Source organism: Ammospiza caudacuta, chromosome Z (assembly GCF_027887145.1).
Source record: "Ammospiza caudacuta isolate bAmmCau1 chromosome Z, bAmmCau1.pri, whole genome shotgun sequence".
NCBI lineage: Eukaryota > Metazoa > Chordata > Aves > Passeriformes > Passerellidae > Ammospiza > Ammospiza caudacuta.
The window spans coordinates 43632077-43660068 of NC_080632.1; the positions used below are offsets into that span (position 1 = coordinate 43632077).

A 27992-nucleotide genomic window follows, 5' to 3' on the forward strand; every position below is an offset into this window, starting at 1 on the left:
AGCTGATTTCTTTGACAGAAGAAATTATATAGCATTTAGCTATTCTTTAGCTCTGCATATGCAATTAAGTAGGTAACTGGTGTTTTCAGTGAAAGACCTAAAATCTTCTGCCAAAAAGATTTTGTAGGTCTGAACTTGAGCTATATTATTTCTGCAGATGATAATAAGTGTCTTTTGATGCTTCCCAGCAAGTAAAATGCTGGGGTTTGTTACTGATGATTTTGATCTGCTTGCTGTGTTTATTTTTAAGAGAAACTCTTCTCCACCTTGTGATGAAGTTGGGCTTGGTTAAGCTTTCCCTGTTCTTGGCAGCCCAGCCTGGAGGGTCATCAGCCTTAGCATTACCTAATGAGGATGGAGCAGCACCTTTAGATTTGGCATTGCAGATTGGACACTCCAAACTTGTTGAGATCTTTACAAAGTGTGTATAATGCTTTCTTTGCTCTTTTCTTTGAAATGGTCTCGTCATTTAAGGGATATGGGGAGTACTGTTATTTATCTGGAGAGAGTTGCCTATTTTGTGCTGGTTTCTGCTGCTTTTTGCCAGTATTATAATTTTTAATGGTAAATTTGCATTTACAATTGTAGGAAGTTTATTATTTGTGTCCTTCATTACATTTGAAGTCAATTAATAGTTAAATGATAGAGGACCAGCTGCACCATCAGGTACCTCTCTCAGCACTGTATCAGCTGAATCCTGAAACACTAAAAACATGCAAAGACCTTCTTTAAAATATATATAAAGAAATATTTATATACGAACAGAACCATAGGAAAGCTCAAGTTTGGACAACAAATAAGGGAGAATTAGCAACGAAGACAGTGCTGCAGTTATGACTCTGTTTTGCCAGAGAACTGCCACACTGACAAATAACTCAAAGGACAAGTGCTTTCTGGCACCTTTCAGCTGTCTGGAGCTCTGTCTGTACAGTCCTGAGGAGCTGCATGGGGTGTATGTATGTGTCTTGGGATACCAAATGGTAAGCATCAGACACGCCTTTTTACTCTTGGCTTTTCTTTGCAAATAGAAACACACGAGAATTAGGGTGCATTTTAATTTTGGTATGTGGTTCTTTCAGTTTTGGCTCCATGCAGCCTGTAGTTTATGTGAGACTTATCTGTACTTCAGCTTAAAAAAAAATACAGCATGGGTTCAGTACATTATGTTATGACTGTCTCATTTACTTGTTATGTCCAAACAATACCGTATTCCCTTGAGATACTTTCTGTTTTTCACTCTTGTGGGATAATAAATCTGCTAGCTGCCAGTTGTGTCCTACTGCTATATATGGCAACATTGACAGGAAAAGGTACTTTTTTGCTCATTTACAGCAATAAGGAGAAATAGGTATTGTCACAGCTTGTTCGTTCTGGCTTCTTTAAGTAGTAACTGTCTAGAGCTAACATTGTTTTTTCCCAGTTGATAGCTAGAAGTAACTCTGTGTTCTTAAGGCTGAAAAGAGTCATTGGTAGGTTTTTGTTTGCCCAGCTGTGTTTTCAGTGGCTGTTTCAGATTTTCTGACTCTGGTTTTTGCGGTGGGTGTGTTGGGGTCCTGACGGGCTGTGCTGGAGGCAAGCCGGATGCTCCCTGTGGCAGCGCTCTCATTCTGCCTGTGCAGAGGGCATCTGCTGTGGCTAAAAGGGTTTGTCATTTCAGCTTCCAGGGCAGTCAGTCGCTTGACATTTCAAGAGCGGAGATCAGCGAGGGTGCCTGCATACAGTTTGTTCATTCATCTGGAGCTCTGACGCTGATGTTCAGTCGCACTGCACAGCACTTGCTGGAGTCAGACAGTAAGCTCTTCAGAAAATACTTCTGGGACAGAGACCTCTTCTTTACCAGGTACCACGGATTTTCTTCATGATTTCCAGCTGTAGACTTTTCAGGCTGGATTTGTTTTCATTGAGTAGCCTTTTAATTTAGGCTGCCGTGTCACTGATCGCCAGTATAACTTTATGATTACTGGTTTGGGTTTCTACTTTGTGTAGGTGCAGCACTTTGTATGTCTGACGCTGGAGCATAAGAGGCGTTGAGAACTTCGTAAAAGCCTCTTTTGCCTCCCAGGTTGTTTTTCAATCATGGTGGACTCTAAAGGGAGTATCTTTCCCTGAAATCTCTGTGTCTTCAATTGCATTGCCATTGTATTAATGTTTGTACTTGAAATATTTAATTTAGTTCCATTCTTCCGGTAGTGTAATGCCTGGGAGCCTTTATCAAGAGCCAACCCTGGTCTGTTATTTTCAGCAGAAATACAGAGTATGGACTTTTTCTATGGAGTTTAATTTAGTTTTTCTTATTTTAATGTAAAATGTCTGAAGCACTGTTGACTTATGCTTCAGGACATCTCTTGATTCAGTAAAATAAAGAGAATGCTTGAATGTATAAGTTCTTTAATAGCAATGCAAATGCTTACCTGTATTTTTAGACTGAGACTGCACAACATGTATAAAACTAGTTAACACACTAAAAGTTGGCTTTTTTCCTGGTCTTGAAATTCAGCTTTTCTTTTCCATTCTTAGCTTTGGGTTTCCTCATTTGGGCACTGATTTTCCTTGTGTTACCTTTATTTCATGCTGCATTTTTTTAAACTTAGAAAATTATTTAGATGTTATGTTTAATACAGAAATTTAAGGCGCGGCGTACTGTAATAGTCCTTATGTATATTCTTACATAACTACATTATTGAGATTTTGATTTGTTTCCATACAAAAAGTTATTCTCTGTAGTTTGCAGAATCACTGCAATTTGTGTGTGGCTTTTCCATTAACAATAATGAACTCAAAAGGAAAACCAAAACTATAATCAAGAACGCATTGTTATTTATATGATTGCCTTTTTCTTGCACTCACAAAGTCCTTGTTTTGCATTCAGTCTTTGAAATGGAAAAAGAAAGTGGCAAGTGGCATGTTGGGTATTCTCAAAGACTCTGAAAAGCTAGACAATTCTGCATTTGGTATTTTCAGGAAAGAGCCTACTGCCCTGGATTTGTAGGTTCCCCTTTTGCCATTCCTCTAGTTGCAGCAGTCTAAGTTCTGTTGTGGGGACCTTATTCCCCTCCTGCTCAGCATCAGTGTTGCAGCACTTTGAATCAAGCAGGAATAGACCAGAATAATTGGGAAGATCACATGGTTCATTTAGTTAGTTTCTTATAGAAAAGCTGTTGTTTTTAGGCTACGTATTATGTCCAAAAGCAAAGATAAAATTAATTTTCCTTCTGTTGCAAACAAGAATTTTGAGCTCTTTGGTTGTATCCAAAGCATTGGGAGGCAATTATAAATCTTGGGTAGGTATTAGAGATTTCACAGTACATAATCTTTTAAAAATAGAAATAGAATTTACTGCTGTCCTAGAGTATTCATTTAATTTATAGAAGACTAAGGCTGTACATCTGGTGTCTTGAGACTGTACCAATGACCAATGATTGTCTCAGACAGCAGCACATCTATTCATGCAAGAAAAGCATGAATTTTTCCCAAGTATATTCTTCGCTCTTTGCTGTGTCAGTTCTTTCAGTTAAAACAGTAATGGATAAGTTAAAACAAGCTGCCAGTAAGCTAAAGTCACTTGTATGGGAGCCATGCCTTCATTCAGCAGTTCAAAAAGTGGAAACTCTGTGGTCACTCTAGGCAACAGAGATGGGGGAGATAGCTGAAATTGCTGAAAAAGAATGTGAAGTTGCAAAATTCTGTGTGACCTCCTTGGGGCAGAGATTGCTGTGTGGTAGTGGTGCCTGCCAGTGGGACGATGTGGTTGGTTCCTTGTGCACCTCCAGTGGAGACCTAGGCAGCAGGAGAAGGTGATCCACGGGCAGTCTGAGCTGCGGCAGGCAGCACAGCCAGTGCAGGGCCCAGGGCTCTGTGGGAGCAAGTGAGATCTGGGGACTGATGGATACATTTGAAACGTGTCAGAGTAATAAAAGAAGCCAGAATTGGCAAGCCGGGCTAATCATCCAAAATGATTACTATAGTTTATGGTCATTTAAGTAATTTTTTTTTGCCTGATGATGGACAGATTTAATAGTTTCCCAACTTTCTTTTGACTTTTTCTGCCTGACAGGTGTTCAAATGGGAAACTGCCTAGCACAGCAAGAGATGAGCAGAGAGAAATGCAACTTGCCCCACTGAGGTGGGACTTCATGGCTTTCAAATTAGTTTGGCTGCAGTATTCAACCCAGGGTCATCCCTGGCTTTTTCTTTTGTGTTCAGGTTACCATGTCTTTTCTCTGTTTGCAGCTCTTGGTAGTTGGCAAATAGACAGACAGTCTACTAGAGGGAAAGACTAGAAGCAAGCAGAGTAGTAGACGAAAGGACGCAAAAGAATCCATTCTTTCTTCCTCCCACTTTGTTTTTAATTTCTGAGAGTAATTTCTAAAATAGGAGACTGTATCCCAGCCCTCTCTTCCTTTTGAGCAGGAGTTGGTGTGTATCTGAGTGAGGGAGCAGCCTGGCCAGAGGCTACAGACACGGGGAGTGGAATGTCTCCTGGCCTCCCGACTGGATCTGTCATGTAGTTAGTGTTTAGTCCCAGTTTATTCTCTTTGTATTACCTATCCCTCAAAATTGCTTGCTTTACAGGATGCTTTTAATGTAAACTAGAATTCTGAATGGAGCTGTTGTGCAAAGCTGTTGTGCTGCTTTTCTCATAGAGAAGAAGGCTGTAAGCAGTGAAATGCAAATGGCAAATCTGTTCCTTTAGATCTTTCATGTATTGTAAGCAGGAGGTGACTTCTCTCTGTGGTTAAAAATATTTTATTTCTTTTCCTCTTGAGGGATTGCCGTCAGTTTCCTCTGGAAGGTAGCCAATAAAATATTCTTTGTGGAATTTCTCTCAGTCATCTTAGTATTGCTCATAACATAAGTGTTTGTCAGTCTTCGATACTGTTCTTGAGTTTTCAGATAAATGTCTGGGCATCAAATACAGTTACTGTAATTTTGATTTTTTTTTTATAGAGTATTAATTCAAATGAAGTTGAGACAGTGGAAGGTCCAAAAATGCCCTGCAATACAACACACTTTGTAGAAGGTACAGTGTTTTTATTCCATAATGTTGCAATCTTTCAAAGCTCTAGAAAGTTGACACAGACTCATACATTAATTATTTATTCAGAAAGATCGTGTTTCATATGGTTTTAGAGACCTGTTAGTACAGAACAGTGGAATAGGTAAGTCATACATTACAAGAGTTTTGTAAATCATGATACTCCCCACAGAGCTTGGTTTTCCAATGTCAGACCGAAACTATTCACAAAATATTATGACGTTTATAGTGACTGGAAAAGCCTTAACTGATTCCATTTTAAGAGCTAGAAAAATGTCAGGTGGTTCCAGGAGAGGGCAGTGTTTAACTGAATGAACTCTCCTGCAAATTCCAGTAAAGTCTAATAAGTTAATAAAGATAGGAGCAGAGTAATGATTTGTACGGATAGTTCTGGGATCCGGCCTAAACTTCTTAATGTGGCAAAATCCTCATTTGTTTCCATTAGATGTTCACTATTTTGGTGAGCAGTTTACCTCTGCAAGGATTGTGGGACTGTTCTTGCGGGTGAGAATGCTCTTTCATTACCAAAATACCTCCCTGTGTACCTCAGAGCAAGCAGGTCTTAGAGCTGAAGAGAAAATCACAAAAAAGTATCATTCTTCAGCATCAGAAGCATGAGGCTTGGAAATATATGATTCTTAGGAATGAATTAAAAGTTTTTATCAGTTATCCATCAACCTTCCTTGAGGGCAGCAGAAATCTGAGCACCTGCACAAACTGCTGACAGGACCAGGACCTGATGCAGGGAAAGAAAGGACGGGCACTCGTTTGACGGGCATCAGCAAGTAACTTCAAGTGAATGGGTAAAATAGGGACAAAGTCATGAATTTAAATGTATATGCTGCCATTGCTAGTGCTGAAAAACACCTTTATACCCAGTTTCTCTGTCCATCTTCAGGCAACAAGTATTCTGCCATTAGAAGTTAAATTTGCAGAGAAATAATAAACAGTTGTTAACAGTTACAAGCTACATATCTGTTATTGTGAGTGCAAGTGAGAATTTATTGTACGGGTTTTGTGAATGACCTTGCTGATACAGTGTGAAAATGCATTTACTCTGGGTGTTCACCTGAGCACTCCACTCTGATCAGGGTGGTCTTTATGCTGCTGCTTGGGGATAGAAAGTGAATGGCCTTCATTGGCAGTCTATATGTGGCAGTCACTTGGCCAATGTGACTTGTAGGTGGTGATTACTTCTATATTTTTCACAAAAAGCAGCTTTAACTTGGTCTGACTTGCACAAGCAGAATGCAAACATCAATGTGTATTCATAGCCCAGAGAGAGAGCGAGAGAGTCTCCAGTTCAGGACATCTACTCTTATTTTGGATTCTGATAAGCACTAGAAATATTTGGCATAGCTATATGTGTTTTCAGTGGAAGCTGTATACTTTTGTGCCTTCATGCATCAGAGTTACTTTGCACATGTTTAAAAAAAAAAAAAAATCATTTCAACACCTTGAAAAGCAGTTTGTAAGTATTGTAAGTACATTTTGTAAGTATTCAGGACCAACACAAACAGATTGTAGTAAACATATTGCATGTTCTATGCTCTGTGATATCTGCTTGTAGACAGGAGAAGTCTATAACTACTGTTTGTATGGTGTTAGTCAACAAAGTTTTTTCATCTTCTGGTATTTGAATATTTAATCGGTTACCATATTTCTGCAAGGCAGACTGTTTTCTAACCACCAAGTAAAAAAAATTAAAAATCACTGAATGGTGGTTACTGGTGACTAGTGGCTTGTTTTAAAATTACCATTTGCCAGCACTCAGGAGATCAAAAGAACTTTGTTCCAGATTGAGTTAAAATTGTTGCTGCTGGAAGCAAAATTATATGAAATTATTGTGCTTTTTTACTACTTTCTGAGTTGCATGCACTGAACTCCTTTATAAAGTGTCTGCTAAGTTCAGGATTTTATTTTGGCAGACTCATGTCATGAAAGTATCCCCCTCAGATTTTAAAACTGCTGCTGTTCCAAGAAGGAGTAGCTACTCGCTCCTAAAGTCAAGATCAACAGGCCTTTAAAACCCCATGCTATCAGAACCCCTCAGCTGTTAATGAGAGGAGGCTGATATAGCCAACCTCCTCCATTTCTTGTGAAATGCCATCATATGAAGGCAGTGGGTCAGTGTAAGGTGATGCTGCTATTTTGATCTCCAATAGCAAGTTAAATTCAAATATATGGAGTGATACATTCTCCTGACAGGATGCAGAACAAAAAGTGAAGTAGGAAGTTTTTTGGCTAATTTTGTACTTTGTGCTTTTCTTTTCTCTTTTCTGAGTTTGAAATTCCGTAGCTGTGAGTTGACTGAACACTGTTACTAAGAATATAAGCCAATTGTTGCTATTGTATATATTGTACAGAGAAAATGGCTTTTTATTTCTGACAATTGTGGAACTGAATAATAATAATAATGACAAGTGCATGTCAATACTGTAGCAAAATCTCATGGAAGCTTTAAAGCACTTACAGAAGAAATAGTCTGTTCCTACTAGCTGAAAGGTGGAGTCTGGAATGTTTAGTTTGACAGCACCAGGGATTTTGTGTTCTGTGGTTGTGCTGTATTAGAATCCAAGGGGAGATGTATTCATGAGTGCTGCAGGAGTTTAATTAAAGAAGGTGGATTAATTCAAAATGAATCACTTGGGTATTGATCAGCATGGACCCAGTCCTAACTCCTGCCAGTGTCCAGGTGCCCTGCCGAGGTCAGGGACAGCATCTTGCAATGGGCACATAACTGCATCTCAGAACTTGTGTGATTTAGGTAATGGGCAGCATTCTTTGAATGGTTTTTTCCAAGATGTATTGATAGAACTCTTTGTTTTAAAACCTTGAGTGTATACTTTGTTCAATGCCAGTAAAGGTCCCCAGGCTCCATATACCTCAAGGCACCCTATGCTGCCTGCTGAAGCATGCTTAGTTTAACTGTTTGCTGGAGCTGGAGAAATGAAGAGGATGTCTGAAAACAGATATGAACCTAGAGTTGAAAGATGCAGTATAAAATGAAGCATATCTGCCATGATGACTCTATCTATATGATTTCAGTATCATTTGATTTTAAAATATGTTTGCTAAACAATAATGTTCCTGGATGCATGAATGAGGCTTGTGTCCATTTACATTCCTGTATCTTTGCTGTTTCACAGTAGTCCTTCAGGCTGCATTTGTGTAAAACTTGAAAAGTGTGGGAGGTGTTTTTTTTTGGTGTTGCTGTCTCCTTCTCCACATCCCTTGGAAGAAAATATAAACCAAAACCCAAACAGACAAAAAAAAGAGCAACGGTGAAGTGAAGATATTTTTTACATTTTGGGTTAAAAATGCAAAGTCCGATTTCAGAAGATGCATGACATCCCTGCAAAAGAAAAGCATTGGTGTGAGGCACAGTCCTGGAGCTGTTGATTTTCTGAGTGTGTGGGGGTTAATCAGCCCAAACATAACTGTGACAATAAAATAGCGCTTGTTGTGAATCCAGCTTGCATGCTGCCCACGGGATCGCTGCTGTGGGGAGATGCATGGGCTGCCCATGTCCATTGTTCTGGCTTGCCTGCGTGCTTCTTGTGTCCCCTTTCCTATCTGAAAAAAGAGACAGACCAGCAGCAGAAACCGAAGCAGACCCAGACTGAATTTCCTTGTTATGAAAGGCAGCAGTCTTTGCTCTTGCAGGTCCTCTGAGCTTGGCTTCTGATGAGCTGACCCAGGATGATACAAAGGTACAGATTGCTCTTTTTACTAACAGGTAAGCTTTATTTAGGGTGAGAAGCAGCAACCTCTGCATGCCTATCTGAGCTAAGAAATAAGATCTAGCCTGCCAGGCAACACTTCCTGCTATTTCTAGGCTGCAGGAGTAGTTATGTATGTGGATTATAATTATTTGAAATAACCTATTATGTAGTTGTGGGTTGGAATGCTAGGTTACAGAAGCAAGCCCTGCTTTTGGACCAGAAAGCTCTTGTGTTTATGGTGAAGCTTAGTGCCTTTAGGGAGCTGGCAGCTGCCAGTTTGGGGTCAGCACCAGACCTACGTCCAGTGTAAGTTTCATCCTTCAGACAGCGTGGTTCCTTACATCTGAGGAGTTAGTCTCTGAGGGAGACTTTGTGGGTAGCTGTGAGTCCTTAACAGGATGCAAATGACAATAATGCTTGATGCAAAAAAATACTGCAAGTTCCCATTGTCATCTACTTGGAGGTATCTAAACAACTTAGGGGAGAGACCAAAATATGTGAGAAATGCCATTACATCTGTATTTGTGTCAGTTGTACTTGATCTCTAGTCTTATATTCTGCTTTTTATTTATATGTATTTGTTTACAAAACTAGAAAATCTTTGTCTTGGTATTTGTTAAGTACCTTTAAATCAGGAGCTTGATTAGTACCTCAGTGGGTATGAAGCTAAAATAGTAATTTAGATTAAGAGAAACAAAATCTGGTCAAACCAGGTAAATCTAGTAAAAGTGATATCCATACCAAGTGACTACTGTTGTTTTGGGTTCTTTTAATAACATTGGAATGTAGTGGAATGTTGCTGAGCTGACATGTTAGGTAATTTTTATAAATGTGATGACCTCTTTAGGCTTTTTTTTGTTTGGTGTCTTGGATTTCTTTAATTTTTATTGCCAACTGTGAGGGAGATTGACCATTTGTTTGGAACTCACATTTTGGTATTGTAATCTGTGACATCTCAGAATTAAATTTGCAGTATGCATACATTTTGGAGTCTATACTGAAAGTGTGTGTTGGAGGACAGTGTTGCAGCTCATGAGTCTTGTTGGGGGGAAAAGATTCTGGTCCCATGCTGATTGTTTCTTGTTTTGATCTAGCAGAAAGAATATAATGAAACTCTAATTAGTGAACTGAACTGTGACATTTCTATAGGTATGAACAGCTCAGGCATTAGAAATATTTCTAATCTTGGAAAATATTGCTGTTTTCTCCATAGCACTGTATATTGGCTATAAGCCAATAAACTTCGTAAGAGGCTGAAAATCAAGTTTGCATAGGAAGTAAGATATGATTTGGTCTCTCCTTTGATTATGGTTAGGATTTCAGTCCTTGGAGTTCATTTGCATATGGAAGTAGTGTGCTGTATCAATTGCATTTATGAGAATGCCTAAATTGAATAGTACTTGAACTGAATTATGAAGACCTGTAGCACGGTTTGCAACTAAGCATAAATAGTGTTTGTCTTCAGAAATATAGCTCACTTTTTCTGTTTCTAGCCTTTCCAAGACTCTGGGGTTCCTTCTAAAGAAAATGAAGATAGTGTCTTGGTGGCCTTAGGTAAGAAAGAATTAAAAATTTTTACTTCCCAAAAACTGCTGATAGGTAGTGTTATGTCAGTTACACACAAGACAGTTTCTTTTAAAGAGATGAAGGTAATTGACATTGCAGAGTAACTTGCTGAAAATCAGCCAGTTGTATCTATGTCAAAGAGGGAACCTCTTTTGTCCCTGGCTTACATAGATGGTGTATCCAACAGTACTGTGATTCCAGGACTTTTCAGTAATGTGTTAGGTGTTGTAGGAACAACCACCTTGAAAATAATATCTAATGGAGCAAACATTTGTGACTGAAGCCATATAGGTGACTGAAGGCGAAATAAAGTCTGCAGAAATATTTAAATGACACAGCAAGTTGTAGGCCTGGTAGGATAATATAGCCAGCTGTGCTAGACAGCACATTTATAGGTTGAAACTCCACTGGAAAGGTTTTTTCAAGCCTTGTGGAAAGCTACAAGAGCAATAGACAAACACGGGCTGGTGGAAAGCACAGCAAGTTGGAAAATATAATAAAATAAAAAATATAACTAAGCTCTGCAAGTGGGAGCTGCCACTCTGATGTCACTGGCTTGTGGTCCCGTGCTGAGCTCAGAAAGAGCAGCCCAAATGGAGGCATTCTGTATGCAGATTTTGGTGCTGCAAAGTGAATATCCACTTGGTGTGTGCCGAACGGAAGGGGATAGATGTGCATGCATAGGGGGGATATATGTTGGAGGGAAATGAGCTGGCATAAACTCAGAGACAGTTCTAAGATAAGAAGCTGGCAGAGTGTTTTATTGCCTCTCCCTAAATCAGCATTTAGTTATCTGTTGTTTTAGTTACTGTTATGCCAAATACCTGTACTTCAACTATTTGATGATGATTTTCTCACTGTCCCATACAGGGAATACGAGAGCACCATGAGGGATTCAGGACTAGTAGCAAAAGCCCTAATATTCACAGTCATTCTAACTTTAGTACTTTTGAGAATAGGACACTGTACCACTCTTTGCCTTGCTCAAAAATGCAAGGTATGTGTGATGTTAGTGCCCATGGGTTCAAATCTGTTTTGTCAAGCAAGACTAAAGTATTGGACTGTATCTCAGTGTAGGAGTGTGTGGAGCCACTGGGGAGTGATTATGGTTTGTTAATATGAAAGCCACATTTGCTCTGGTCTTTGTTCCAGCTATACCATCTAGACAGAACATAAAGTAATTTAGAAGTTGACAAAGTAGAAGTTCTCCACTCTGAAATGATAGCTGATATTTCTTTTTCTTACTTCTGAAATGCTTTTTCCTTCTAAGGCATCATTTGCACAGAATTGCTTGTGACAGCTGAAACAGAAGCGAGGCCCTCTGGCTTCAGACCTGCTCATTCTCTTGTGCTTGCTTGGGCAGATGCATCAGATCCTGAGTCCTCTTGGAGGAACAAGCAAGTGACTTTGGCCATGGTTCATACTGTTAGGAGTGGTAGTGCAGATTTTTAGAGGAGCTAAGCGGGTAAAAAGAGTGGTGAATTTGAGTATGATTTGAACAAGTTTTAGGTGCTTAAAATTTGATTTAAATAAATTTTATTAGGCATCTTATTTGCATAAAAGTAAAATTATAATGTGTAGATATACCTATACGTGTTCATACATGTGTGTACATGAAATGTGTCCTCAGCACAGGATTATCTTGTGCTAAACTAAGAAAACCTCCTTGTTGTAATGCCTATATGAGAAAGAAGCAGCCGTCTGTCACCCTCTTTATCTTAATTACTTTAGAGTGTGTTTAAGGAGTTGACTTGTGGAAAAACTGCAGTGAAATCAGTTCTACTCATTTTAGAAGTCTCTGTAACTGAGAGTTTGACTGCCCTGTGTAAGGACTGGAGCATGGATTTGCTGCTGGCCCTACTGTGAGCTGTCCTTGCCCATCTCCGGGTTGTGCTCTCAAGTTGGCCAAAACACTCATTATGTAGACATCCAGTGGGATTTTGCCATTGACCTCAGTGGGGCCTGAAAGGCTTCCATTGAGCACTGTGCATGAGATCTGATGGGGCTGGATTGCAGGCTAGGGAATGAGTGGACTGTTGGGTGTGCAATAAAAAGTGGATGCGGGGAGGGATGAAGAAGGATGGAAATAGTTTGGTGACAGCCAGAAATTTTTAAGTTTACCAAAGCTGTGTTTACTGGTTTATGTGAATGTAAAAATCAGCATATGTTCTAACCTGACTCATTTAACCATATTGCTGAATATCATAGTTTTCTTACCCTGAATTGTTTCAAACTATTCTTAAAAAAAAAAGTTTGTTTGGCAGTGCTGTTAAATGGCAGTGGTTTTGGCAGGAAAAGCACACAGTGGGGGATAAGAAGAGAAATTCAGATAGTTGTCAGTGGGGGAGAGGGAAACAGCTAAAGGGGATTGAATGAAAAAGAATGAATAGAAACAAACAAACTCTGGCATCTCACTAGTAGCTGGATGTGCAAATCAGAGAGTACTTGTAAAAGTGAGAATGTGAGTGCTCTTTGAATGGGGGTACAAAGTCCCCCACTTCTGTTTCTCACTCCTTTTCCTATGTGGTTCTTGCTTTAGAGATCTTCACCAAAAAATCAATGTTGTCATGGAATGGTTTTCATTGGAAGGGACCTTTGAAGTGACTACTGGAAGGGCTCTCCTGTTCCTGCTCTCTGTGTTCTTCCTCAACAACCCTTTCAAGCATGTTGTTCATTATGGCACTTTCTCCACAGAGTTTGGGAAGTGCCTTTGCAGAAGTGCTATCAATGTTTGGTTGGGCACTAAAAGGGCACCAACACTCCCTTCTCCCTGTTTTCTTCATCTTTGGATTGGGACCTGGCTGTCTTAGGCACCAGGTCTAGTAGTGAGTCTTGTAGTTTGGTTTTGAGAATTGTAGTTCAATTTTTGTTATGCAAAATGTTTCTCATCCTCCAGGATCTCTGAAGAGCCCCAGGGATATCAGTCCAGGGGGTGATGGGCCAATAAGAAGCCAAGAAAATGATGAGTTTTGGGTTTGCACTATTTAAGAATGGAAGGAGCAGGAGTAGGGCACAACAGGATGCTAGACCATACTTAAGGAGAGGCTGTAGGGAGATGCTTCAGTGCTAGTCATGCCTGCCCGTGTTCTTTCCCCTCTTTCTGGCTCCTTTGGAAATTGTTAGATATCTGTTTTATGTATACAAGAGAAAAAACTGCTAAACAAAACCCAAAACCAACCAACCAAACCTCACCCCCCCCCCCCCCCCCCCAAATGGACTTTTTTCCTTTTTATCATTTAAGGTAAATGTGCTGGCAACACTGTGAGAAAACCAATATCTGTTGGGAAGAACGAATAAAAGAAATAAATGGAAAGCAACAAAAAAAGGATTTTTTTCCCCCTCTCAATATTATGCATGTGTTTTATTGCCAGGCATTATCATCCTTAGAATCAGCAACCCTGTATGTACATTTTGGGAAAAGTCTAGGAGGTGACAGCTGTGACAGCTGTATGCTGTCCCTGCTGGGCATGTAAAAGTGTGAGCAGAGCATGGGTTTTTAAACATTTTTAATTCCTTACTGTTCTTCATAGCTGGTTGGGAAAGATAATGTTCACAGGGCCATTTGTAAAGCTGCAAAAGTTTCTCTTTCCCATTAAGAAAAAGTGACCCAAACATCCAGTTTTTCTTCCAAGGAAATAAAGCTTTCCCCCACATCTCCCCTAAACTTCAGGAAGGGATGATGATGATGATGACAATTTTTCAAAATAATTTCCATTATCTCCACGTTACATTGCCAAAAACTTAGTAGTGTCTGTCTCTTCTATTCTGTTTGCTCTGCCAGTGATGAAAAACCCCTGGAAGCCATGTTTTGCCAGAGATGAAATTACTGATGCCAAATTTTTGGCAGTTCACTGTGTTACCAGGCAGCTACAAAATATTTTTAGTAGAGTCTGCCCTTTGATTTTCATGATTCCACAGAAATTCTCATTTATCCACGGATCAGTTTAAGGAACAGAACATAATTGCCATACTGATCTTCTTTTCTGTATACCAGTGGGCCTGTACTGAAATATGCAGAAAAATCTGGTCTCCGTGTTGCTGTTTTGTTATTTTCTTTGATTAGATTTCCTCACCATGGTGGGTAACACTTAAAAGTGGTATTTTTTTTTTTCTATTAAGACAGAAAAAAGCATGTTCCTGCTGTCTGGAATTCTACCTTTGTGCACTTTTTTATGCATGTATATTTATTATATTTTGTACTTACTGCAGCAACATATTTTGCTCCTTTTTTTTTTTTTTTTTTTTTTTTTTTTTCCTTCTGGGGTTTTTAGGGCAGAATGTTTGCATTTGGAAGTGTTTGGAGTCAAGTGTGCCTGTTTTGACATTGGAACTACAGGAAATAATTTTATGGTTACTGATAGGTAAGAGTGAAAGTTAGTGTGTTAAGTGTTGCCTATTTGAGACAGTTACAGGAGTTCTCTGATTCAGGCTGTGCAAATCTTTTCTGTTTGCAGTCCTTTTTATGTTCTTCTGGCAGCTTTCCATCCTATCTTTGCTTTATGTATGCTTTGAGAGAGGTGGAGTGATCCAGAATAGCATTTCTAGTCCAGGACCTGCAGACTTCTGCTTCAGTTTCTCTCCTTAACAGATTTCTCACAAGACTTTGGGCATATCGCTTGTCTTTTCTCTGCAACTCATTTTTTCCTGAAAGTAAGAGGACTATAGAGAGCAAGCTGATAAAAAGGCACTACACTACTTGGATGATTGGAGATATGCAAATACTCAGATTGGTTGTGCCAAAGAAGTTCAGTGTGTGGTAAAGGAAGATTTAAACCCGCTAATTTTTAGTCAAAAGGTAGATGATTTGTAAGTTGTGGAGAGAAACATCAACTGAAGAAAATTTCAGGGTTACCACTGCAGCTAATGATGGTGACAACTGCACTCTGTCATTTTGGGCTGCAGCAGTGCTGCTTCTTCCACTTTGCAAAATCTTTGCATGGTTCCTCACATTAGAGGCATACCTTGGGGTTAGTCTGTCACAGTACTGCCAGCACCACCAGCCTTTGAACAGCATTTAAACATGACAGTAACGTATTTCTGTAGATAAAAATATTCACATTTGTTTGGAGTATCTATAAACAATGCTATATTGAAAACTGCAGAATAGTTAAGAGCTGCAGAAGATACAGGAAGTCACATTTTCCTGGAAAAATGTTCCACAGTTCAGGCTGTGAGCCTGAACTGAGTTTAATTAAAAAGCTAGGGAGAAATCTGGAAGAAGCAGCATTAGGCATTGAAACAAGCTTGTTCTTGTTGCTTGGAATTTCCTCCACTCTTGATTTTCTGAGGCAGTATAATTCAAGCTAACCTCAAAAGGAAGAAATAAAGGAAGAAAGAAAAATCAACACGCTACAAACATATGGTTTCTGGCTTCCCAGAACTTGTTCTATTCCTCTGCCTAAAATCCCAAACAAATTGGCTCAACAAAATAAGCCTCCATAAAGGCGCTTTTAAAAAATGGATGTTTTAATTACCTTTTTTTCAGCCTGTCTTCTACCCAGTTTCATTTCATGCTAACATAAATGAGCAATCTGGGATGTATCTAATGTCAAATTACTCTGTAAATGTGAAATATAACCCAAAAATATATTATGAAGTAAACAGTTGTAGTCTTGAGAGCGCACACAAGAAAACATTTCTCAGCTTTCTTCCTCCTCAAGAGGCAACCTTCCCTTGAAGTCTTCCCTGAAACATAGAAAAATTGATTTTTAATGAGGTGGGTGTTTGGTGAACTTTTTGGCATCACACACTGCCTGTGTGAGTGTAGACTCAATACCCAAGTCACTGCCACAGCTTCAGTAGAAGCGAGGTCCAAGTCAAACTTCGGTTTGCTTTCACATGAGGCAATATGCATGCTCCCCGTTCCTGCTCTCACAGGCCTCCATGGACCTGAAACAAGGAAGACTAATCCCTTAGCCCTCCTGCTTTTGCAAATGATCTCTTATTTTCATCAGGGAGCTTTTCATCAGGATACTGAACAAAAAAGTGACGAGCTTTCCACCCACATTTGTTCTGTGTTTCTCAGCTAGTCTTTTGATCTGAACAGATACTGGACAAGGAGATCATTTAGGCAAATTATCTCTATATGTGCTGTGCTTACTGGTTGTTTCAAGAGTCAGGGCATGCTGACCGCTACCATGTGAAAGTAGTATTTATGTGCTTCTTATCCTCAACCGAGCTTGCTTGCTACCCTACAGTGATACTGGTGTTTTATAAAAAGGATATAAAAAAGAAAATATCTGCCATCAGCCATGAACCAGACATCAGAAAGGTCTGGGTTGGAGGAATGCTGTGAAATCCTAGCAGCATGTGAGTGAACTGGGCAACACAAAGATTTTGAGACAAATCCCAAGATTCTGTGTGTGTCCATGGGCTTTTTGGAGCTATGTTGAGTCAGTACTAGGCACAGGTCTCGTTCTTGCCTAAGTTTTGTAAAAATATTGAGCCCTTCTCTATCCCAGTCTGGCCGGTGTTTTCCAAGGATCTTGGAGTACTAGTACAGTTTGTGCAAAACTATTTTTTTTAAATTTGTGAAGGTATATTGCTTTTTAGTTTATCAAAGAAAGCCTTAAGTCCCACCACTTACAAACTGCTGCTTTTCAAAAGTGGTACCTATGGCTAAGACCCCTTTGTAGGAGAATGCATCATTCATTGAATATCACAAACATAATATTTTTATCATTTATAACAGTGTTATTCTTATTATAGGTGTTCTAAGTGTAGTTGTCACCCTGCTTTCAAAGAAAGCAGTAAAAAAGTAGCCTCAACAATTAATTTAGTAATTCACATTAAAATTAGAAATGTATCTGCTGGGGAATAGTAAGGAAGTCGATGGAAATTTAGATAGTATGGTCTTCTCTCAGTCTGGATGATTTGCTGCAACACAGTGATTCCATGTGCCTTGTCGGGGAATGATAAAAAGATATCACTACCTTTGGAAAAGGATATATAACTACCTTTGGAAGTAAATGCAATTAAGTACAAATACTTCTGGACTGGAAGTTCAGCTTAAAGCAATCCAGAAAGCAGTGTGCACAAATTGTCTCTGCTTTTTCTGCAGCCTGCCATGATTGCAGAGTGTTTCAGTGAACTTGCTGTGTCTTAGAACAGTGCTTTTGGAGATGGATAGGATGCTCTCAGCAGAGTGTCTGGGAAGGCAGCAGCTGCTCTGTATTCTTTCCAGGCTAGTGTCCAAAAATTGTTCAAATAAGTAAATGAAAACTTGACCCAATTTCTAGTGCTGTATTGTTATCTTATGTTTTTCCTTATTCTTTCTGTTATCTGTTTACACAAGATCTACAGAAGATCTACTTGTTACAGTAAGAGGTCCCAAATGGGTATGAGTTTTATCTTCAGCTGTTTGAATGGAAGAGTGATGAACAGAACATGAGGGGGACATGTGAGCAGGAGGTTTATGGGCTGGCGATCAGGGCCATTTAATCTCATGTCAGAATGTGGCTGGCTTTGATACCTAAGTCACCCAGGACTGTGCTTTTCTGGGAGTGCAAATTCTGCTGCTTTAAACTTGTAGTAGGAGGAGCAGGCTCTGTGATGATGAGTGGCTATGATCCTCCACCCTGTTGAAACCTGTGGCTTCATCAGGGTTGAAAGCATGGAAAACAGGCATATACCCCGTTAATGTGTATAAATTATGAAAGGGTGGGTGTCAAGAGGCTCTTCTCAGTGGTGACAGGCAATAGGACTAGAGGCAGTGAGCAGAAACTGATGCACAGGAAGTTCTACCTGAATTTGAGGAAGGAGTTCTTTACTGTCTGGGTGACTGGGCACTGAACAGATTGCCCAGAGGGTGTGGAGTCTCCTTCACTGCAGATACTCAAGAACCGTCTGTGCTCAGTCCTGTGCCATGTGCTCTGGCATGACTCTGCCTGAGCAGGGAGATTGGACCAGCTGACTATTGTGGTCCCTCCCATCCTGGGGTTCTGTGATTCTGTTTGCAAGGAAAGCATGCAGTGCAAGAAATTCTGTGTTCTTCCTTCCCCTGCCCTTCCCAGCTCTGATCCCCTCTGGGTGATGCAGTGTGGGTGGGATGCCACAGGGTGCTGGAGAGGGAGAGGGAGATGGAATCCACCAAATACTGCCATGACATTGAGTAGTGGTGATGGACAGAGACTGCCTGCATGGACCATTTGAAATCCACTGCTGAACAGTTTAAATCCCAAACTGCTTTGTTACTTGTGGGAGACCTCTGCTTGCAAAATAAGAAAATAATGGGTCAGTTCCCTAAAAAAATGCCTGAATCTCCCATCAGAAACTTAGCAATAAGGAGCATCATAAAGAATAGGTGAATGAGGTTATCAACTAAGATCTCAATGATCTGGACTTGGTCCTTTTTTCTTTAGTGATTGGTTCATCAATGATTTGGGAAAGGGAGAGGGAGAGAATAGTGATGTGGTGAAGCTTTTCTAACTATTCTTGTATAGACTTCCATAAGAAAGACCCTGGTCTTTACTAGAGAAGAGAAATGGTAAAACTCTTGTCTGTGACAAGCCATCTTTCAAGACATATGAAGATGTTGTCAGCCACAGTCTGCATAGCCATTGTGACATTTTTGTGGGCTAATAGTGTTACAGTTGGCAGTTGCTTGGTGCCTGGCATCTGGTTGGTAATGTTTTCCTTTAGTTGCCTTTTTGCTGAGTCTTTTTAAGTCTAATGTAGGGTAAAGCAGATAGTTTGTGTAGGTGCATTGTCTGATCCTCTCTGTGGGAAGATATGCTCTAATTAGTAAGAACAATGGAGTGAAGAAGGTAGGGAAGCGATGTGTGCCTGTGGATCACAGAGACCAGTGGTGGAGATCACCTAACCCTTTCTACTCCATTTTATTTGTCAGATGCTTGGATGTACTTTGGGAAAGGATTGCAGGCTCCACTGGGCCTAGGACAGAATCAAGCTGGGGGAAATAAATTTGATCGCTGATACCAGAGGAGACTATTCCCAGAGCAAAGTGAACAGGGTGGTTTTGGCAGAGCTTTTGTTTAGGTGGCTCTCATTCTACCAAAAGTGTCCAAAAGTGACCCCCTCCTGCTCTGTTTGTGGTTGTTAACCACATTTTCCATCCTGTATATGTCCCTTCTCCATCTGGGGAGGGGGTGGTGGCTCAGGGTTGTCCCCTTCTGCTCTGCCTGAGAGAGAGAACTGCCAGCTGTGGTTTAGCAGTGTGTGGGGACAGGCAGCCCACTCACTTGGTACCATAGTGCTGTTCACTGCACATGCAGGGAGGCAACAGTGCTCTTGCACGGAGTCTGCGGATGTGGTGACATTCCTTTCCTTCCTTCCATCTTGCCGTGAACCACAGGAATGGTATGACAATAGACAATACACTGTACTATCTCTGAAAAACATTTAGATTTTATGAATGTATTTAGGTAAGCAATGGTTGAAAGAATTTAAGGCATTACATTATTTATCAAAAGTGTTAGCTCTAGATAATACACATGTTTATGTGTATTATAGTTGTTCTTTATCTTCCCATCTGTGTCTTGGTATATATTATGAAAAATATTTTGTCAGTGGAAGAGAGGTTAATATTTTCCAGCTAAAAGCACCTTTTATCTCATAAGTGGTCAGATCTCTTCAGTAGCTGCCTGCAAATGCCACTACTTTGGAAGGAAGGAGTGGCAGGTGAAAAGTGGGTTGGATCACCCTACAAAGTGCAAGAAACAAAATATTTTTAGTCAAAGACTGTACGGCAAAGCCCTTCTTTGTAGCAAAGAACAGCATGACATCTTTCATGGTTGCATAAAGGAGTTTTACAAATAAGAAAAAAGAAGCCTTTCACAAGGCCCAAACAGAGCAAGTAATGTGAGTGATATTCTATTAACCCTTCAAAAGTAGGGGTTAAGGTTGACAATTTATCTTCAGAGTGGCATTGACAAATTCTCATGCAAGATCCTGTTCAGGAGAGGTTGCAGTGTACAGGTGAAAAGCCGAAGAACTTGGACAAAAAAGAGATGATAAACAGCAGGAGTGCATGTTCAGGGTTTTATCACTGCTGAAATTTAGTTGTTGGATTCTCTGAGAATTATGTAATAGGGCTGCTGTTGAAAAATTATTTAACAATCTTAATTACTTGTTTTTGTTAGAATGTTAAATGAACACGGCTTGCTTAAGGAAGGTAGGGCAGGCAATAACTGAGCAGTCAGTGCAAACATTTATGCAGTGTACAGAGGTCATTCAGGAAAGTAAATGTCTAGGCATGTAAAATATTTTAATGCCATTAAATACATTGGCTGCATTTCCTCATGGTGAGTGTTTTGTTCAGCTCTAGTCACCCCTCCCTAAACTGAACAGAAGTCTAGAAAGGCCAATGAGAGTGAGTTCTTTTAGCTGAATCTGTAAGTGAAAAAAGCCAGATTTGCAGAAAACAGTCACAAATGGAGGTATCACAGAAGTAAGCAAATTTTACCATTTCTTGTAAAACAGAACAAAAGAATAATTGATGAAATTGAAAGGTGAGAAATTTTACAACAGCTCTCTACATTTAAAATGCCCTTTGTCCATGGAACACTGCCATTTGTGCATGTCTGAAATGAAAACTTTTATTCTGGTTGATGTGAAATATATCCAATGAGCCAGACAGCACACTTGTGTAGAGAAAGTTACTGTGTAGAGGGGAAATCTTCTCTGTTGGAGCAGTTGGGAAGGCTTTCCTTGATATGTTTTGTGCTATCCATTTCTCAAACTGTGGCCATGGTGGGAGGCAGGCGAGTGCCCTGGGTGGTGTGCAGGTGGGAAGGGCTACGTCAGTGCCTGCGTTCCTGTATGCCCAGGGGAGTTATCAGTGCAATTTGAACCTGACATTCCAGGGAGTGGAGATATTTTGAAGTGGATGCTTAAAGCATGGATTTATATCCTCCCTGTATTTTCCATTGTCTGTTGTAATTCCCTGGGGCTGTTAATTATACATATAAATCAAACAAAGTCTCTGAGAGTGTCTAATATTTAAAGTGAAAGTCTAAGGCTTCCAGTGTCTGGGGTGAATTATTCTTTTCAGGCCTAACAAAGCTGGCAGAACTTCAGTTAAGGGAAGGGCAGAACAATGATGTGTTTCAACTGTGTTTTATGTAATTTGTGCATTTTATGAAGGGTTTGTATAATTATTTTATCCCTGAAAATATGATGGATATTTTTCTAATGGGTTTTGAATTAAATTTGCATTTGAATTGCATTATTTCCTTCAACAAATACATTGTTATCTCTGACTGAAATGTGGATCAAAGAATCACTTGAAACATAATACAGGAGTAGCGCTGCCGACCCTAGCAGCCTGAAAAATAATTGAAGTGAAGTAAGGAATGTTAACAAGCTCAAATGTCATCATCTTCCAAAACCTGACATTTAAGCTGATCCACATTCCCTCTCCTTCTTTATGTGGAATACAAAACCACATGCATTGTGGAGTAACTAAAAGAAATGTTTGCTGGAGTTGGTTAAGAAACAGTGGACATGTTATTTTTGTATTAGCTCTTGTATAGCCACATATAAGCCTGTTTGAAAAAAATGTAGTTTGTGTAGCGTAAAGATGTTGGGGGAAGGGATAATGAGTTCCTACTGAATACTAATTGCCTGTGAGTTGTTCGGGGAGACTGTATAAGAATGGAAGATTTGTTGTAAATTAGTCACTAGCTGTATTGTGCATTGCAGTGAGGTTAGACCAGAGCTGTAAAGGTGCCAGCTCTACAAAATCCTGATGATTCACTGTCTAACTTGGTGATTGTGTGAAGGAGAAATTAGTGTGCAGACTAAATATTATTGGAAAAAATGCTCCTCTAATGACAGTGTAATCTTTCTTCAGGACACTTAAGTTTTAAGATCATTTGAGCTAGAAAGATGGGAGTGACAGATTTTGAGTGAGTTATCACTGCTTTTCCAGCTGCAACATCCCAAGGTCTGCCAAAATTATAAACGCTGAGAGGAGGGATATTGCTCTGGAGTGATATAGAGCTCAGTAGATTGATTAGTCCTCATAGCTTGGTGTTCATCTTTGGCTACCTTAGTTCCAGCATTTTGCCTGACCTTAATTTGAGATCTTCTAACCCCCACTTTTAACAGGGAAACAAAGCTTTGCAATAGTTTATTTGCTTTTGAGAAGTATTTTCTCATTCCTTACTTGGCTTCTATTGTTTTCATTTGCATCGAAATGGAAAGGTGAGTTAATGATTCATTGGCACACAGTGACCTTTCAAATAGTTCTGGACCACGATGCAGCAGCTCAGCTCAAAGCTCTCATACTTCAACCTTCTTGCTTCTGCTTTAATATTTGCAGCCTGATCTGTCTACATGCCTGGACGCCTGAAGAGAGCAAACATTTACAGCTTCTCCCTCCCCTGTGTTTAGTGGGCAATTCGATCCTTCTTTGTCCATTCGTTTATTCCACATTACTCTTAGGCTTGACTTGCTGTTGAGAACAACAAAGTGCAACTTTGGGAATCTGCTCTCTGTTTATTTAGCACAAAAATGGACTCAGACTCTGATTCACCTTTTAATTACTCTTGGCCTTCCTTACCTAAAATGAGGATTCGAAGAAGGGCATCCAAACCAGGTAGAAAAAGCTATCTTCTTTTAAATGACTCTTGCTTTACAGCTCTGACTCCTTTTCATTTTCTGCTTCTGTGAAGGTGGCTCTATAAACTACTTGTGTGAGGTAGATTTTTTTTCCTATCAAAAGTCCATCTCACTGTTTTTAATGCCTTTTTAGATAATGGAGTTGCAATTCTTTAAGAAGAAAGAAAGTATTTTTTCTCCAGATTATGTACTGTTCTTTACGATTGTTTTTATTTCTTTACTCTCTTAAAGCTTTTTTTTCACTTCTTGATGTATATGTAGCTCTAACTGAACAATTCTGACACCCTGGAGCTGCACGGGATGGCAGCAGCTGAAAAAGTTCTGCTGGTTGCAGTTATTCTCACTTAGGGAGAATTTGGCAATTCAATTATGCCTCAACAGCTAACAGGTTTTTGGGTTTTTTAAAATAATTATGAGAAAAAGCATACCAGAATGAAGAGAAAAATGAAATGGATCAGTTACTGTCTTTGCACAGTTAGACATTATCTTTCTTTGTGGAGAAATCTTTGGGAGGTAGGGATTACAGATGCTGTCAGTATGGGAAAGGGGGGTTTTAAGGAGGCTCAAAGACACTGACTGGTAAGTTTATGTAAGGAAAAGCTATGATTGGAAGTTTTAATGAGGAAAGAAAATTTTTTACTACATATAAAAGGAAAAGAATGAAGAAAAGAATGGCAAAAATATGATTTATGCTTCCTTTCTTAGAATTGGGAGGGTTTTTCTGTTTCAGAAAGGGAAAAAAACAAATCAGAGAAGTAAGATGCATCAGTGTCATTAAATACAGTAAGCCAAGAGACTCATTTTTACACAGACTGAGACTTTGACCTAGTTTAGAGTGGAAAATGTGTACAGAATTCATGTTTTAATGTGCAAGGCACTTCCTCAACTTTTTCCTGCTTTTCATGAGGAAATCCAGTATTTCCCAGCTGCACAGGAGTTTGTGCTGTGTGTATGAATGCACATGCAATTTGCAGAGACGAAATGAGTTGCAAGTTGCAGAGTATGTGTTTACTCCATCTCAAAAGAGGGCTTGTTTTATCTGTAAATACTGTAGCTGTGCGCTTAACCATCATTCACCTTTGTTTAGACAGATCTTTTTAAAATATTTGACCAGTTGTAAAGCACGGGATACAGATGTGGTGTTAGTGTGTTACAGTATTGCACCTTATTTTCCACCCCTGCTAATAGTATACCAACACAGTATATACACTGCTGACCTTATATGTGGGGTTGTTGGAGCAAGAAGGTGCTTTTGGGTACCTGTGCATATTTCAGTGGCAAAGTTCAAGGGTTTGTTTGTGCTTGGCTGATTGAAATTCTGTGTGTTGATGTGGTGGGAGAAGTGCCTTTGCAAGGGGAGAGCAGGCTCATGATCTAAGCACGTGATCTGTGTTATTTTCTGCAAGTGTTTGAACGTGACCAGTTGATCCTGGTGTGTAGGTGTGGGGCACCTAGCTTATGCCTGCATTTCATTCCTGCAGGGCTTCAGGTCTCAGTGAACAAGAGACTTGCAGTGCCTGGCAGGAAACAGTGCAGGGTTCTTCCAGACACTCCACAAATCATGAAATCTGTGCTGGGTGCTCCAGCTGTTCTGGACCATGGCATTTCAATGGCCACCCTTCCCCTCTGGAACATCAGGCTGTTGGTATCCTGACCTAGGGCTGCTCCTCTTGAGAGGCCGGGGAGCTGCACAGACTGTCCCACTCTTTGGAATGGAGAGTCAAAGTTATCACACATCACTTCCCATCATGTACATCAGTGTTTTCACGTTTTAAGGCCCAAAATTTCATTGCTGCTCAGGAACCTTCAGACTGTGTGTTCAGCTCCTGCCCTTCCCCTGAACTCCTGAAGTCTGTCAGGAGCCAAGTGCAGACTTATCTCCTTTGGGACATGCATTGCAGATTGCCCCCTCCTGCTGAAGTTGCTGGGCATGGAATATTTAAAGGGTAATTAGGCTATACAGAGAATGTGAACATGACTCTGTCTTAGTGATTGGACTGGGGAGAGGATCTAGGATTTTCTCCTTGTTGCAAGACACAAAAGATATTTATTTTGTTTTTTTTATGTGAAATTGTCACCAGGCATAGTCCTTGCTCTGCACAGTCCTACCTGCTCAGAGACAGTGACTCTCTCAGGCTTTTTGTGAGCTTTAAAAACCTTCAGTGGTGCTGAGAGTATCTGTCTCTGATAAGTCTGTCCTACCGCACTGGGAGGTGGGAGTTACACACTGAGTTCACTCTTGCAGAGGTGTGAAGTGAAACCAAACATCCCATATCATGGGAAAGTTTGTTGGGTTTTTTGTATACTGTTCTGTAAAATGAGACACGAACTTATTTCTGTTTGCATATTCATTTGTGTAGTAGGTAAGGTGCTTTCTTCAGGGAGGGAGTCAAGACTGTGAATCTCATGTTGAAAACAGCCGACATTTAGGTGAGCCCACATTTAGATGAGCAAGACCAAAAGTCAGATTGACAAGTGATTTTATTCTTAGTGGCTACTTTGGGATTACATTTTGAACATGTTGGCATTATTTTCCAGCATCTATATGCCTGATCCTCCTTGTTTAGTATACAGGTAACACAGTGCTTTAGTTTCCACTTTGTAGATTTAAGACAGTTAAATGTTCATCCATGACAATAGCACTTCAAAGCCTACCTCATTTTTCCTCCATGTAGGCTTATTCTCAAGTACTTGCTTAATTTTGCTGTCAGAAGTTGTGCTGTCTGAATGAAGGCCTAAGAAACCTCAATTAAGAGTGCAGTTCTCCCCCTGAAACTGATTGTATGGTTCATTCTGTAGATGTGCATGTTGCTTCAGTTGGACCTCTGCTAGGAACTTCTTTTTAAAAATTCAGGTGAGCTGTTTTTACAGCAGTAGTTCTGCAGTCCTACATGACCCATGCACTTAGCTGTCTGTAGTTTTCCCTGACTTCCAATTATACATTAACCCCTGTTCAGATTGCTGGGGGTAAATATGATGAGCTGTTGGAAAACTGTTCATGGTATTTAGAGAAGGGAATTCCTATTTTCTTTCCTGGCTCTTGGCTTGGTCATGTTGATGTATTTAAATGCTCTTTTACTGTGTGTTCTCCCATGAAACAGGTTAAGTTTTGATTTTTGTGAAAAAAAATCAGTGTTGTGTTCTTGCCATTTTCTGACACAGGCCATTCAAGGCTATGTGTTTTCTTTCACCAACATAAACCATGTTTTTAATTACTGCTATGATGATCTTTAAAGTTACAGTATTTGTATAAACGTTGTGGCTGGCAGAATACACAGACCTTGCTGTGTAACTCTACAATACTAGACAAGATGTAGAGAAGAGAAATTGTGCTTAGTTAGTCTTTGATCAAGGTCTTTTATTTTACCCATGTTTGGAGATTATTCTTTCCAGCATGATATCTAAATAACACTTTCATCTATCTTGACTGTTTATCAGGCAGATGGCAGAGAGCCACAGGGTCTTCTAAAGAAGGCATGTCTTTATTCTTTTTCTGTGATCACAGTGTAGAGCCAGAGGGTGTTCAGTTCTGGCAGAAGGGTTAGCTTGTTGAGCTGTGCTTGCTAGGTTGTTTCGGCAGCAAAGGTAATTCTCCTCTGTTCTATTCATGTAATTCTTACTGTAGTAAGCATCTTGAAATCCATTTCCAGTACCTTACAGAACCTAAACCCTTCTGGGGACACCTTTGCCGGTTTGCTTTGGCAGTTCTGTCTTTTTGCAAATGATGCTGAATTTTTGCATCTGCAATGTGAATAACCTCATTGAATGCTCAGGGAAGATTTTTGAGGCATTTTATTTGAAAATGGATTTTGTTGATATGCTTCATATTTCAGGCAAGTTCAGCCTTGCTGCATATTACTGCTGGCGCCCAGTACACTGAGCTGTTACCTGCTGCCATGTTAACCTGGAGGGAAAGGTGTGCTGATGGTCCCTGTAAGATCAAGAGCACTTGTAGCCAGCAAGGCAGGCTGGAGGCAGTTAGCAAAGCTGTGGGAATGCAGTGTGTGATTTGGACATTTGCAATGACTTTGTCACTTTTTAAACTATGTGGGCCTTTCCAGTGGAAATAAGTTACTAGCACAGTCAATGTGTAATTAATATTGCTCTCCCCCACATTCAGCAAGGCTTTAAACTTCTCATGTTACAAAGTTAGTTTGATGTTGTCATTCCTTCACATGTTTGAAATTGAGGGGACGAGACGGCAGAGTGGGAGTAAAGAGGTACAGTGGGGTCATACTGCCATTGCACTCAATGATCTTGAAGAACTTTTCCAACATACAGAATTCCGTCATTCTATGAAGCCTGAAATAATTTGTTACCTTTTAAAACTCCAATGAATATTAATTTAGTCATCTCACATTTAACCACAGGCTAACTGGGGCATCTCCAGGAAAACATATGATATTTAATGTGGATAATTAATAAAGGTTTACAGACTGAAGATACTGCAGGTAGCATATTGTGCTATAGCTTGTACTTGCAGCATTTTTCTCCAGAATTTGTTACTTAGGTTTTTACTCTTGTACAGAATTTTAAAATAATGTAACATATTATTAGAAGGGGGATGGCTTTCTGGCTTGGGATGTTGCAGTCCACTAAGTGACTGTGAAGACCCAATGTGACATCCCACCCTGAAGGGGAAGAGATCACCCAAGATGCTCATAGATGGTCAAAATGAATGGCAAAAGAGAGCCCATAAAAGCTTACAAAATTTTAGTAGTAAATTACAATGTGGCATGGAAGATGTTATAAGGTAGTTCCTGGTGTCATCCTGTGTAAGCACACAGCAGTGGGTTTTTGATAAAGAGGTGGGTTGAAAAGGGAGATCACAGTCCTGGCTTCAATGTCAGTCCAGGCAGTGGGCTGTCCAGAGTCCTGGGGCTCATGTACAGCCCAGGTTTAGAGAAGTATGTTTATTTATATAATTTTTTTCACACCCAGGAGCTGAGTTTCTTGCTTTCTATACAAAAGAGTTATCATGCACAGTCCATTTTTCTAGATCTTTCTTGACCTGGGTAAGAGGGCTTTTGACGGTCTTGGGATGTCTTGACCTTTCTCCTACAGTCCATGCCTACTTCTTTACC

General features: G+C 39.9%; 1 protein-coding gene across 1 annotated transcript in view; it reads left to right on the forward strand.

Annotated features, from left to right (window-relative positions):
• The first annotated feature begins 272 nt into the window (after positions 1-272).
• ARHGEF28 (Rho guanine nucleotide exchange factor 28) overlaps positions 273-27992 on the forward strand; it is an 83409-nt gene continuing 55689 nt past the window's right edge. Inside the window, exons 1-3 of the mRNA XM_058823710.1 lie at positions 273-421; positions 1658-1840; positions 4950-5020. Coding sequence (XP_058679693.1) covers positions 273-421; positions 1658-1840; positions 4950-5020 — 403 coding nt within the window. The remainder of the gene's footprint in view (positions 422-1657; positions 1841-4949; positions 5021-27992) is intronic.